Raw genomic sequence first — 13,020 nt, 5'->3', positions numbered from 1 at the left:
TCTCTCTGTGTGTGTGTGTTTAAACTGGATTTTCCCTGGAAAGATAAATCTGAAGGGAGTGGGATATGGACTGGCAATTTTGTGTGTGGATGATGATGATGATGATGATAATAATAATAATAAATATCATGAGGAGCACTGTTCACACAATAAGCTCTCATCTCAAGGCACCTCTATATGGTCAACTGTGTTCTATGCTGCCAAAAAAGCCACAGAGTAACAATTGAGGGCGGTGGGGGGGGGCACACACACACAAAAACACCTGTGTTGTGGCATGAGTGAACTCAACTGGAGAAGTTTTGACTCCTTTCCAGATAGCCATTTCCCTATTAAACAGAAGTCTGCTTAACCGCATTGCATATGTGTGTTCATTTTTATTTTTCCCACTAAAATGAACACACTTTAAGTTCATTGCTTAAGCATGAAATGGACTTGTACAAAATTTAAAGGGCAGGAGGCTTGTTTGGTTTGGCAAAAAAACAATGATTTTCACCTCCTTCCCTGAATTCCGGTAGCAATCCCATGTGAAGAATGTTATTTATGACTTCAGTTATTGTCTGAATTAAAACAAGGAAATCCTATAGTAAGTGGCTGACAGGCCCTCTATTCTTAGAGCTCTGTTTCCCCCTCCCTTATTTTTTTTTATTGCCCTTGATATCTCTTCTGATAACCCTCTTCCCATGTAAACGCCACCTTGTAGAGTGGTAGGGACAGCTGGATCATAGCCTCTGTCTCTTGACTTACACTATTGTTTTAAGATTAGTGTGTTAAGCTCTTGTTTCCTAGTGATGCTCCATCCCATGACAAGGCTATGCTTCCCTTGGTGTTGGCTGATGGCAAGCTGTGCTTCAACTTCCTTGTGGACCAGGTGCTTAAGAATGTGATTGTTTTGTTGGACTCAGGTAGAGGAAGCTTATGTATATGTATATGTATGTGTATGTTCCCCGTCTCTCCCTTTACAGGATCTGTAAAGTTTGAAAAGTGAAGGCAAGATACCGTATCTAGGGAGTCCTGATTTTGGTATAATTCAGCTGCGATGGGTAAAGAAAAGAAGAAAGACAGTAAGAAAGGAGACAAGTCTTTGCCTCCTCCTCCTCCTGCACACGAGCCACCAGTAGAACCTGCTACTTCTGTACCGAGCATCCCACTGGATCAAGTGGATGAACAGCAGGCAGCCCAAACAGTTCCCCAAGAAGAGTTGAAAGAGGCAGTGGCACTTCCACCCCCAGAACCCATTTTGTATGAGGAGCCTATTCTGACTCAGCTCATCGTTGAAAGGTAAACTAGAAGGACTGGGGTGGGGGATGGAGGACTTAGACTATGTATGTGTGGCTGGTACCTAAGGTTAATAACAGGCTTAAATTTATCAAGGTTAATAACAGGCTTAAATGTATGCAAAGGCATAGGTAAAGGTAAAGGGACCCCTGACCATTAGGTCCAGTCGTGATCGACTCTGGGGTTGCGCGCTCATCTTGCATTATTGGCCGAGGGAGCCGGCGTATAGCTTCCAGGTCATGTGGCCAGCATGACAAAGCCACTTCTGGCAAACCAGAGCAGCACATGGAAACGCCGTTTACCTTCCCGCTGTAGCGGTTCCTATTTATCTACCTGCATTTTGATGTGCTTTCGAACTGCTAGGTTGGCAGGAGCTGGGACCAAGCAACGGGAGCTCACCCCGTCACAGGGATTCGAACCACCGACCTTCTGATCAGCAAGCCCTAGGCTCAGTGGTTTAACCACAGCGCCACCTGGCTTCTCATACCACTTTAATAGCTCCTTCAAAGCATCCTGGGAAATATAGCTCTATGAGGGGTGTCCTAACACTTTGTACCCTTAGCAAACTACATTTCCCAGGATTCTTTGGTGGGGGTATGACTGTTAAAGTAGTACTTTATACTTTATACTACTGTTAAAGTAGTATAAAGATGGTTTACATTACATTGAAGATGCAATCTTGCAGTTTACTAGCTAATTAGAGGCTGGGTCCTCTTCTTTCTGGCAGTGTAAACTAGGGTTGCCAGACTCAATAGTGGACAGGACTTCTGTGCCTTTAATTGCCCTGCTCTCTTTTGAGTCTGGAAACCTTAAAGAGAAACCAGCAGACCCTTTGTTTAATTTCCAAGCAGGGCAATTAAAGGCACAGAAGTCCTGTCCACTATTGAGTCTGGCAACCCTAGTGTAAACAGAGTAAGGTAATTATAATATAATAACTATAATATATTTATTTTGAGTTTATTTGCTAATATATACCCTACTTTAGGGTTGCCATATTTCAAAATGTGAAAAACCAGCACACCACATTTCAGAAATTCTCCATGGATGTCAATTCTGCCTCTGAAATCCCAGATGTATGGCAGACCTACCCTACTTTAATCCAAGGGCTCAGGGCAATTTGTAAATTTCAGACAAATATAAAAAGATTGTGCCTACTTTGAGGTTGGGAATCTATTTAATTAGATGACTCCTTGCTGGTTTCTGAGTGAGAGTTGTTACATCTTTTGCTTACCTTAATGAAGCAATATTTTTCATCCCTGCATCTGCTGGGGGTTCCATTCCATTTTGCAACCTTACACCTCCAAGACTACAATGATGTTAGAATGAATAATTAGTACCAAGTTTTATCTTTGAATCTAAATGTTAAAATAAATTACTCATTCTCTGTTTTTGCTTTGTTTCTCCCCCCCCCCTTTATTGGGGAAGCAAGGAGAGTGGGCTGGCCTTCTGCAGAATACCACAACTTGTTGCAGAAGTTTCTCAACCCCCAAAGAGTAAAAAAAGGGGGGCCGTGTGTGTGTGTGTGTGTGTGTGTGTGTGTGTGTGTGTGTGTGTAAAAGGTGAAAACTTTACTAGTTACACCTTCTCCACCACTGATGCACCCTGGTGAGAAAAGTTGTTTTACAATTTGATATAGATTAATGCTTCTATTTCATGCTCGAAATTATTTTGTCTGTTCATTATATGGATTTATTCAATACCAGTTAATTTTAATCTTAAGTATTCCCCCCCCTCTTGTAGCTACGAAGGAGAAAAAATCTGTGGGTTATATGAGGGAGAAGGAACAGCTCATTTTCAAGGAGGCAATGTATACAAGGTGGGAACATTTGATGGTGGGCTCTGTGTGTAATATCTTTGGGGTGTTGGTATGACCTGAACCTGTGAGATAGGCTCAGATTATTGCTTTTACTACTCTGTGACTGTAGTGGTGTAATTACCAAGAAGCTGCTAGTGTTAGGCCAGGCATCCCCAAACTTCGGCCCTCCAGATGTTTTGGACTACAATTCCCATATTCCCTGACCACTGGTCCTGTTAGCTAGGGATCATGGGAGTTGTAGGCCAAAACATCTGGAGGGCCACAGTTTGAGGATGCCTGTGTTAGACTCTAGATTTACTGTATTTTTCGCGCCATAAGACGCACTTGACCATAAGACACGCTTAGTTTTCAGAGGAGGAAAGGGGGAAAGCCCTTCTTTTGCAAAGAGGAAAAGCCTCATTTGGGGGGATCATCTCATAGTTGTGTAGTTTCTTTTGCAAAGAGGAAAAGCCCCATTTTTAATGGATCAGCTCAAAGTTGTTGAGTTTACTTTGCAAAGGGAAAAAAATCCTGTTCAACTCACAGTTCTGCAGCTTCTGGTAATCTAATCAGCCAGATAATCCAATCAGCCAGTCACATGTTGCTGGGGAAACAAACAGCCTCCCTCTGCAGAACATTCAACAATGGAGGCCTGGGCAAGGGGGCGGGGCTGTAAGGAAGCTAGCATCCCTTATCTCCCTCCCCTATCTCTTGCAATCAGCTGCTGAACGGCTTCTTCTTTCCCTCTTGTTAGCCTTTAGCTCTTTCTTTCTTTTCTTTTTTTAAAAAAGCACGATCTGCTTTTCGCCCCTGGGCAATTCGGCTCCAGCGACCCCGCATTCGCTCCATAAGATGCACATACATTTCCCCTTACTTTTTAGGAGGAAAAAAGTGCATCTTATGGAGCGAAAAATACGGTAAGTTGCCCCTCAGGCAGCAAATGTCAATTAAGGTCATGTCCACACCATACCTTTAAAGAACTCTTATGCTATTTTAACACTCACCTAACAATTCCCAGCACTAACAAACTACAGTTCCCAGGATTCTTTGTAGGAAGACATGAGTGTTAAAATAGCACAGTCATACCTCGGTTTAAGTACGCTTCGGTTTGAGTACTTTCAGCTTAAGTACTCTGCAGACCCGTCTGGAACGGATTAATCCACTTTCCTTTACTTTCAATGGGAAAGTTCGCTTCAGGTTAAGTACACTTCAGGTTAAGTACAGACTTCTGGAACCACTGTGGAAGGACGTGTGGATCCAGAATTGGCCTCCACAGTCACTTACGGACCCATTGTTAAAACCATGTTTATGGAAGAAAATCTTACTTGGATACGAGTGATTGTCAAAGAAGAAGAAGATACAGTGGTACCTCATGTTGCGTACAGGATCCGTTCCGGAGCCCCGTACGCAACACGAGCAGTACGCAACATGAAGTGCCGCATCTGCGCATCTGCGCGATGCGATTTGGAGCTTCCGCGCATGCGCATGGCGTCATTCATCGCGTTAGCGCATGTGTGAACTGCCGAACCCGGAAGTAACCCGTCCCGGTACTTCTGGGTTCAGCACGTACGTATCCCATGTCTTATGCAACCCGCAGCATTCGTAACAAGAGGTATGACTGTATTGATAACTGTATTGTTTATGTAGAGAATTATGCAGAAATTCTGGTTTAAATATGCTGGCCGTTTGCTGTAATAAACACTGATTGATTGATTGATTGATTGAAATCTGTGTTTCATTTTGAAGGGCATGTTTTCTGAAGGCCTCATGCATGGACAAGGAACATACACATGGGCTGATGGAGTGAAATATGAGGTAAAGTGTCGTGTTAAATGGAGCATCATTACAACTGCCTTGGAGGCCCTTAACTTGCAAGTACATGCCTTAGACTCTTGCCACAAGGATAAATTGCCATATGCGTATATTAAATCTTATGTCTGTGCTTGTTTGTAGTGATAAACCGAGAACCTGGGCTTAATAAACCATTAGTTAAAGTTAAAGGTACCCCTGACCCTTAGCTCCAGTCGCAGACGATTCTGGGGTTGCGTGCTCATCTCGCTCTATAGGCTGAGGGAGCCAGCATTTGTTCGCAGGCAGCTTCCCAGTCATGTGGCCAGCATGACGAAGCCGCTTCTGGCGAAACTGAACAGCACACAGAAACACCGTTTACCTTCCCGCCGGAGTGGTACCTATTTATCTACTTGCACTTTGACGTGCTTTTGAACTGCTAGGTTGGCAGGAGCTGGGACTGAACAACGGGAGCTCACCCCGTCACGGGGATTCGAACTGCCAACCTTCCAATTGGCAAGCTAGGCTCAGTGGTTCAGACTACAGCGCCAACAGCACCCCTTAATAAACTATACTTTTCGATTTTTTTAAAAAAGAAAAGGTATAATGTTCTTCAGCATCAATTTCCAGGTAAAACAATAGATCTCTTCCTCTAGCTGTGAATCTCTTTTGTCTCACCCCTCTCTTTAGGGAAACTTTGTAAAGAACCTACAAATGCATCATGGCAGTTACACCTGGCCAGATGGCAGCGTCTATGAAGGAGAGGTAAAGAGCGGGATCAGGCATGGCTTTGGCATGTACAAGTGTGGCACCTACCCTGTTTCGTACATCGGCCAGTGGGTCGAAGGCAAAAGGCATGGCAAGGTAAGTACAGCATCATGGCTGAAGCATCACCTGGATTGCTGGGGCATTCTGGTTCAGGAAGATCTCTCCTGTCCTGTGCTCAGAGCTGCTACCAAGTCAAGACACCAGTGCCGGATTTACGTATAGGCTAAACAAGCTATAGCTTAGGGCCCCACTCCCTTGGAGGCCCTAAAAAAAATTAAAGGAAAAGAACCTGAAGGAGCGTCTCCACTCCCATCGTTCTGCCCGGACACTGAGGTCCAGTACCGAGGGCCTTCTGGCAGTTCCCTCGTTGCGAGAAGCCAAGTTGCAGGGAACCAGGCAGAGGGCCTTCTCGGTGGTGGCGCCCGCCCTGTGGAACGCCCTCCCATCAGATGTCAAAGAGAAAAACAGCTACCAGATTTTTAGAAGACACCTGAAGGCAGCCCTGTTTAGGGAGGCTTTTAATGTTTAATAGATTATTTTATTTTATTTTTCTGTTGGAAGCCGCCCAGAGTGGCTAGGGAAACCCAGCCAGATGGGTGGGGTATAAATTTATTATTATTATTATTATTATTATTATTATTATTATTATTATTATTACCTGGATGTACATTTACAAAATATAAGATAAAAAAACAAATAAAATAAAGCCTACATACAGCAACAGTGTTTTGTGTTGTGTAGGCTCCTATGATGTAAGCCTGCTAGCCTGCTCCCTAAAATATCACTGGTTTGCTCATTTCTATATATAGGGTGCTGTAAGAATCATGGTGTGGTTGCTCACGAGTAACCACACAGGACTCCAACCTGGTTATTTACAGGTTTATTGTGCATGCTATGTACAGTGAAGAGCAAACAGTTTCATGACTGTCCTAGTCACTAGCAGAATCCAGGAGTGCCCCCTTCCGGTTTCTACCCCAGCATAAGAACTTGGACACCCCCAGCCTCCGCCTCCCCTCTTTGTATTTGAGTCCCCTGCACAATTGGGGCAATGGAAGTAGCAAGTAGCTTCTCCCTCTCTGAGCCCTCTGGGCTAAGGTGGTGCAAGGGCTCCGAGCTAATATCCTGGAGCCCCTTCTCCGTGGTGCTGATCGCCTCCTTCTCCTCCCCGCTGGAGGTTTGACTGCTCTCCCGGTGGGGATCCCTGCGACCCAATCTCCTGCCTCCCTCATCCATCCATCCCGGACCCTGTGGATGCCCCCTGACAGGTGCCTACATACTGCGTGGACTGGTTGCATACTTCTTAATTGTATTTCAGTTCAACAATTACTTTGATAAAATACATATTTTGTTATGTGCAAATGGCTTTAGATACCTATTAGGTCCATAAATTCCCATATAGCATATATTCAACACAGAATACCCATGACAATTTGTTGTTGACAAAGGACAGCTGGACATATAAAGGGCCCCATTACCTTCAGTAGCATCTTCCTTTGGCAATCACTCGTAGCTGAGTGAGATTGTCTTCCACAAACACAGTTTTAACAATGGGTCCGTAAGTGACTGTGGAGGCCAATTCTGGATCCACACGTCCATCCACGGGGGGGGCATTGGTTTCCGGGCGGGAGTTGATCACGGTGTGGATTTGCCAAGCGTGCCTTCCTCTTAGCATTTCCTGAGATCGAGTTTCTTCAAAGACCATGACACTTTTGGTAAAGGCTTAGTAGCTTAGGGCTTCATCAAACCTAAATCCGGCCCTGCTAGACACAGATTAAAGATTTGCTGGGTTGCCTGAAAGGGGTTTGGAATTGACAAGATGACTGATAGCTGTCCTCCTTTCACTCTTCATGGGTTTTCTACTTTGCAATTGGTGTCATAGTTAAAAAGCAAACAAAACAGGGTCAGATCCAGGCTTGAAGGGGCTCTTGGCCTCTTCTGGACCCCCTGTTAGGGAGAACTTACCTTTTAATTATGGCAGGTAGCAGCAGCTGAGCTCCAATGAATGTGTGCTTTCCATTCTGACCTGTGTCACTCAAATGTACAGCAGTCTCCATTCTGCTGCATGTTGTCTTTAGACAAAAAAGGACGTTATTCTTCTTGCTGTCCACTGTGGCTGAATTTTACATAATTAATATGCTTCCACCCCCATTCCATTCATTTCAATGCAAAGGAAATGCAAACATGGAAACCGTAATCAGTTATACATTGTCCCTGGACTGAAAGCAACAATGGTCATAGATAGATAAACTTTATTTCGGCCATAGGCCCATAATACACAGCAAACAAGGATAAAACAGTATAAAACCGTCATACATAAAAACAATCAGACAAAATAAAGACATAAAAGAATCAGAGCAATCAGATAAGGCAGCCCCTCATACAAGGAACTTATGTACAACATATTTAAATGTTTCAAGTAATTTTGTGGGGCTTTTAGCTATGGTTAAAACATTAGTACATTGCAGGCCTTCATTTTTCATTAATCAGATCTGAAGGTTACTCGAATGATGTAACTTTGTATCAGTAAACGTAAAGTAAATTATGCTGCTTCTTTTTGTAAGAAAGAACTGAAATCAAATATCTTGCTACAAGTAGTGTTCTGGTCGAATCATCATCTTGCAGCAGATATGTTAATTGGGACTCCAGCGGCTTGTCCATGATTTCCAGAATTAGAGGAGACAAGATTCTAGCCCGAGCCGGCATATGCAGGGGGCAACAGAACAGTATGTGGTAGAGGGATTCTATTGTTCTGTTGTCACACGTGCATAAAACTGAAATTTGGCCTTTGGAAAACCTGTGCCCCAGGACATTGGATGGGAAGACATTAAATCTTGCTTTGATGAAGGCGAATCTGTGGGCTGCGACAGAAAGAAAGGACAGATAAGATGGAATCTGAGGCGTGGGCTGTATGCCTTGATTCAGCGGGGAACATGTACTACCACCCGTAATAATATTTTGATGGAAATCATAGTTATCTAGTTTTTGAATTATAGTTCTTTTGGCTGAGGGGCAACAATGGTCAGTACTAATAATATTTGCAGGACTGATTTCCATTCCAACATGCTTCCTCCCAGCACCACTACCTCACAATCTGGTTTTGAAATTGGGCAAATCTAGCTATTTTGGTTTCTCATTTCCCCCCAGCCTTTGATGCTCTATATTTCCACATTAGTTTGCGTTTCTTTTCAGTCCTCCTGAAAAATCATGACCATTTCAATGCTATTTTCTCCTAACCTGCACTTTTTTGTGTGCATTTTTTTCCCTTGATATACATACAGTAAGTACATACAATGCGCTTTTGGGTGTCATTTTCATGGATACATGCATTTATAATGCACACTTTACCTTAGTACATGCAAATGCTTAGGCACTGGTTGATTAATGCTCTTGTATGATGTGCTTTCAGGGCACCATTTATTACAACAAGGAAGGTTCTTCCTGGTATGAAGGGGACTTCGTATTCAATGTAAAATGTGGATGGGGAATAAGATGGTAAGTTTTAGAACCTTTCTGATTCAGCAGATCTTTGGACACATATCAGCAGGACACATATCTGCAGGAAACTCACATTTTCATTTATTACACGTGCATCAAGGAAGCCAAGGTACCCTCTGTTGGTTTCCCCTGTTATGTCCTCATAACAGCCCTGTGAGGTAGGCTAAATTGAGAGATTGAGGACCAAACCACATATTATCATGATTGCATGTTCAAAACAATATATTTATGACGGGCCACACATTTATTTTAACAGAAACCATCCACAGTGGCCCTTGCAACTGGATTTTGTTTGTTTGTCTAACGTAGAATGATGACCAGTCTTAAACAAACCACAAAGGCAACTTGTGATTTGGCCTAAGATTAGCCAAAAGCGAGCTTCATGGCTGAGCAGAATCCATTGTTTCCTCATTCCAAGCTGAGCTTATCCGTCACTATTCCACAATTACATATTAGGTATCCTAAACATGAATCAAGTTGAAATGCACTAACAGTCAAATATGGTGTTATGTGTTTGGTTGGGCTATCTCAAATACTGCCAAGGACTAATACTGGAGACCTCTCTCCCACCTTTGGAATGTAAAACCCATCAGAGTTTGGGAAGGTGGCATCTTGGGAAGCTTTTAATTTTATATGCACTTTAAAAAAAGAAAGAAATGCAAATACTGTAGCAGCTACTGGTTGAGGGGAGCAGTAATTATCGGGATTGAAGCAGGTGAGGAGGGAGTATTTAACCTTTTCTTCCTTGCTGCAATGAAAACTACTCCTCCAAAGTTGCTGTTCGCATTGGGAGCAAATCTAGTCACCTTCCAAGGTACATTCCTATAAACATGGAGGTTCCGTTCAGCTTTTATGGGTAATATACTTCTCCTCCACCGTAATTTTCTCTTTCCCCCCTTTACAGCCATCTGCTACCGGTAGTAGCTGCATCACATCTTGGGGAAATGACTTTGCATCGCGACTTTATGAAATGTCAGTCTATTTTAAAACAATATTCATAGAATCATAGAGCTGGAAGAGACTACAAGGACCCTCCAGTCCAACCCCCTGCCAAGCAGGAAACACCATCAAAGCATTCTTGGCATATGCCAGTCAAGCCTCTGCTTAAAGACCTCCAAAGAAGGAGACTCCACCACACTCCTTGGTAGCAAATTCCACTGCCAAACAGCTCTTACTGTCAGGAAGTTCTTCCTAATGTTTAGGTGGAATCTTCTTTCTTGTACTGTAGTTTGAATCCATTGCTCCGTGTCCGCTTCTCTGGAGCAGCAGAAAACAACCTTTCTCCCTCCTCTATATGACATCCTTTTATATATTTGAACATGTCTATCATATCACCCCTTAACCTTCTCTTCTCCAGGCTAAACATACCCAGCTCCCTAAGCCGATCCTCATAAGGCATCGTTTCCAGGCCTTTGACCATTTTGGTTGCCCTCTTCTGGACACGTTCCAGCTTGTCAGTATCCTTCTTGAACTGTGGTGCCCAGAACTGGACACAGTACTCCAGGTGAGGTCTGACCAGAGCAGAATACAGTGGTACTATTACTTCCCTTGATCTAGATGCTATACTCCTATTGATGCAGCCCAGAATTGCATTGGCTTTTTTAGCTGCTGCATCACACTGTTGACTCATGTCAAGTTTGTGGTCTATCAGGACTCCTAGATCCTTTTCACATGTACTGCTCTCAAGCCAGGTGTCATCCATCCTGTATTTGTGCCTTTCAATTCCCCCCCCCAGTGTAGTACTTTACATTTCTCCTTGTTAAAATTCATCTTGTTTGCTTTGGCCCAGTTGTCTAATCTGTTAAGGTCATTTTGAAGTGTGATCCTGTCCTCTGGGGTATTAGCCACCTATTCGTTGGAATTGCCACTCACTTTGCTTTCCTTGTTCGTTTTTTCCCTTCATAGTTATAAATCTGGGAATATCTATGAAGGCCAGTGGGAGAGGGACATGCGTCATGGAGAAGGGAGGATGCGGTGGCTCACGACAAATCAGGAATATACCGGGCAGTGGGTTAATGGCATACAGGTAGGGCTGAACAGCTTGGGTGTTAAAGTGGTCCAGATAGGACTCAAGTAAACTTTAGATTAATTGTGTGACTTGCAGCCACATCAGGGTTTTGTTTTTTAAATCCTCTCTGTGGGAGGGCAATTTCCATTAGCCTGCAGTGTGGAGGGGTAGGAGATCCATCTCCTTCTTCTAACACCCAATTACCTCCCGATACAGCAACTGGCGATAGAAGTAAAGCTCTCATTAACATATTTGGGCTTCGCGGGTTGGTAAATGCTTCTCTCCATGAGGGAGCCTTCCCAGACCTGCTGAAAGAGGCGGTTATTAAACCGCTTCTTAAAAAACCATCTTTAGATCCGGCCAATATGGCCAACTATCGCCCAGTCTCAAATCTTCCATTCTTGGGCAAGGTGATTGAGCGAGTGCTTGCGGAACAACTCCAGGCACGCCTGGAAGAAGCAGACCATTTGGATCCCTTCCAGTCAGGATTCAGGCCTCATCATGGGACTGAAACTGCCTTGGTCGCACTGGTCGATGATCTCCGGCGGGCTAGGGACAAAGGTAAGAGCTGTTTCCTTGTTCTGCTGGATCTCTCAGCGGCTTTTGACACCATCGACCATAACATCCTTCTGGACCGTCTAGAGGGCTTGGGAGCTGGGGGCACTGTCATGCAGTGGTTCCACTCCTTCCTCCTGGGCCGTGTTCAGAAAGTGGTGGTGGGGGATGAGTGTTCAGACCCCTGGGCTCTCACTTGTGGGGTGCCTCAGGGTTCTGTCCTCTCCCCCATGCTTTTTAACATCTATATGCAGCCGCTGGGAGAGATCATCAGGGGGTTTGGGCTGGGTGTCCATCAGTATGCTGATGATACCCAGCTCTACCTCTCTTTTAAATCAGAACCAGTGAAGGCGGTGAAGGTCCTGTGTGAGTGCTTGGAGGCGGTTGGAGGATGGATGGCGGCTAACAGATTGAGATTGAATCCTGACAAGACAGAAGTACTGTTTGTGGGGGACAGGAGGCGGGCGGGTGTGGAGGACTCTCTGGTCCTGAATGGGGTAACTGTGCCCCTGAAAGACCAGGTGCGCAGCCTGGGAGTCATTTTAGACTCACAGCTGTCCATGGAGGCACAGGTCAACTCCGTGTCCAGGGCAGCTGTTTATCAGCTCCATCTGGTACGCAGGCTGAGTCCCTACCTGCCCGCTGACTGTCTCTCCAGAGTGGTGCATGCTCTAGTTATCTCTCGCTTGGACTACTGCAATGCGCTCTACGTGGGGCTACCTTTGAAGGTGACCCGGAAGCTACAACTAATCCAGAATGCAGCAGCTAGACTGGTGACTGGGAGCGGCCGCCGAGATCACATAACACTGGTCCTAAAAGACCTACATTGGCTCCCAGTACGTTTCCGAGCACAATTCAAAGTGTTGGTGTTGACCTTTAAAGCCCTAAACGGCCTCGGTCCGGTATACCTGAAGGAGCGTCTCCACCCCCATCGTTCTGCCCGGACACTGAGGTCCAGCTCCGAGGGCCTTCTGGCGGTTCCCTCATTACGAGAAGCCAAGTTACAGGGAACCAGGCAGAGGGCCTTCTCGGTAGTGGCACCCACCCTGTGGAATGCCCTCCCACTAGAGGTCAAAGAGAACAATTACCAGACCTTTAGAAGGCATCTCAAGGCAGCCCTGTTTAGGGAAGCTTTTAATGTCTGATGGATTTCTGTATTTTAGAATTTCTGTTTTTTTGGAAGCCGCCCAGAGTTATTATTATTATTATTATTTGTGAAAGCTACTTGTTACACGGATGATCACCATGGCTAATAATTTTGCAAGGATCATAGGCTGTCAAAATAGGACTAAATTGTACCCCGCTTTTAGAAGTGTGACTTATGCATGGTCCATAT

General features: G+C 44.5%; 1 protein-coding gene across 3 annotated transcripts in view; it reads left to right on the top strand.

Moving 5' to 3' along the window:
- The window catches only part of LOC118092947 (radial spoke head 10 homolog B-like), a 35,206-nt gene that overhangs the window by 473 nt on the left and 21,713 nt on the right, over positions 1–13,020 (top strand). For 2 of the 3 annotated variants that reach the window (XM_060282897.1, XM_060282895.1), the window contains exons 2-7: positions 963–1,278; positions 3,016–3,091; positions 4,817–4,885; positions 5,549–5,722; positions 9,033–9,118; positions 11,027–11,147. In XM_060282897.1, coding sequence (XP_060138880.1) covers positions 1,037–1,278; positions 3,016–3,091; positions 4,817–4,885; positions 5,549–5,722; positions 9,033–9,118; positions 11,027–11,147 — 768 coding nt within the window. In that variant the 5' untranslated portion in view covers positions 963–1,036. Of the gene's footprint in view, positions 1–19; positions 1,279–3,015; positions 3,092–4,816; positions 4,886–5,548; positions 5,723–9,032; positions 9,119–11,026; positions 11,148–13,020 lie in introns of those variants that run through there. The other variant, XM_060282896.1, reaches the window with a different exon arrangement.

Source organism: Zootoca vivipara, chromosome 14 (assembly GCF_963506605.1).
Source record: "Zootoca vivipara chromosome 14, rZooViv1.1, whole genome shotgun sequence".
In the NCBI taxonomy this organism is placed as follows: domain Eukaryota; kingdom Metazoa; phylum Chordata; class Lepidosauria; order Squamata; family Lacertidae; genus Zootoca; species Zootoca vivipara.
Note: the sequence above shows the minus strand (reverse complement) of the source record. Positions and strands in the feature narration are given on the sequence as shown.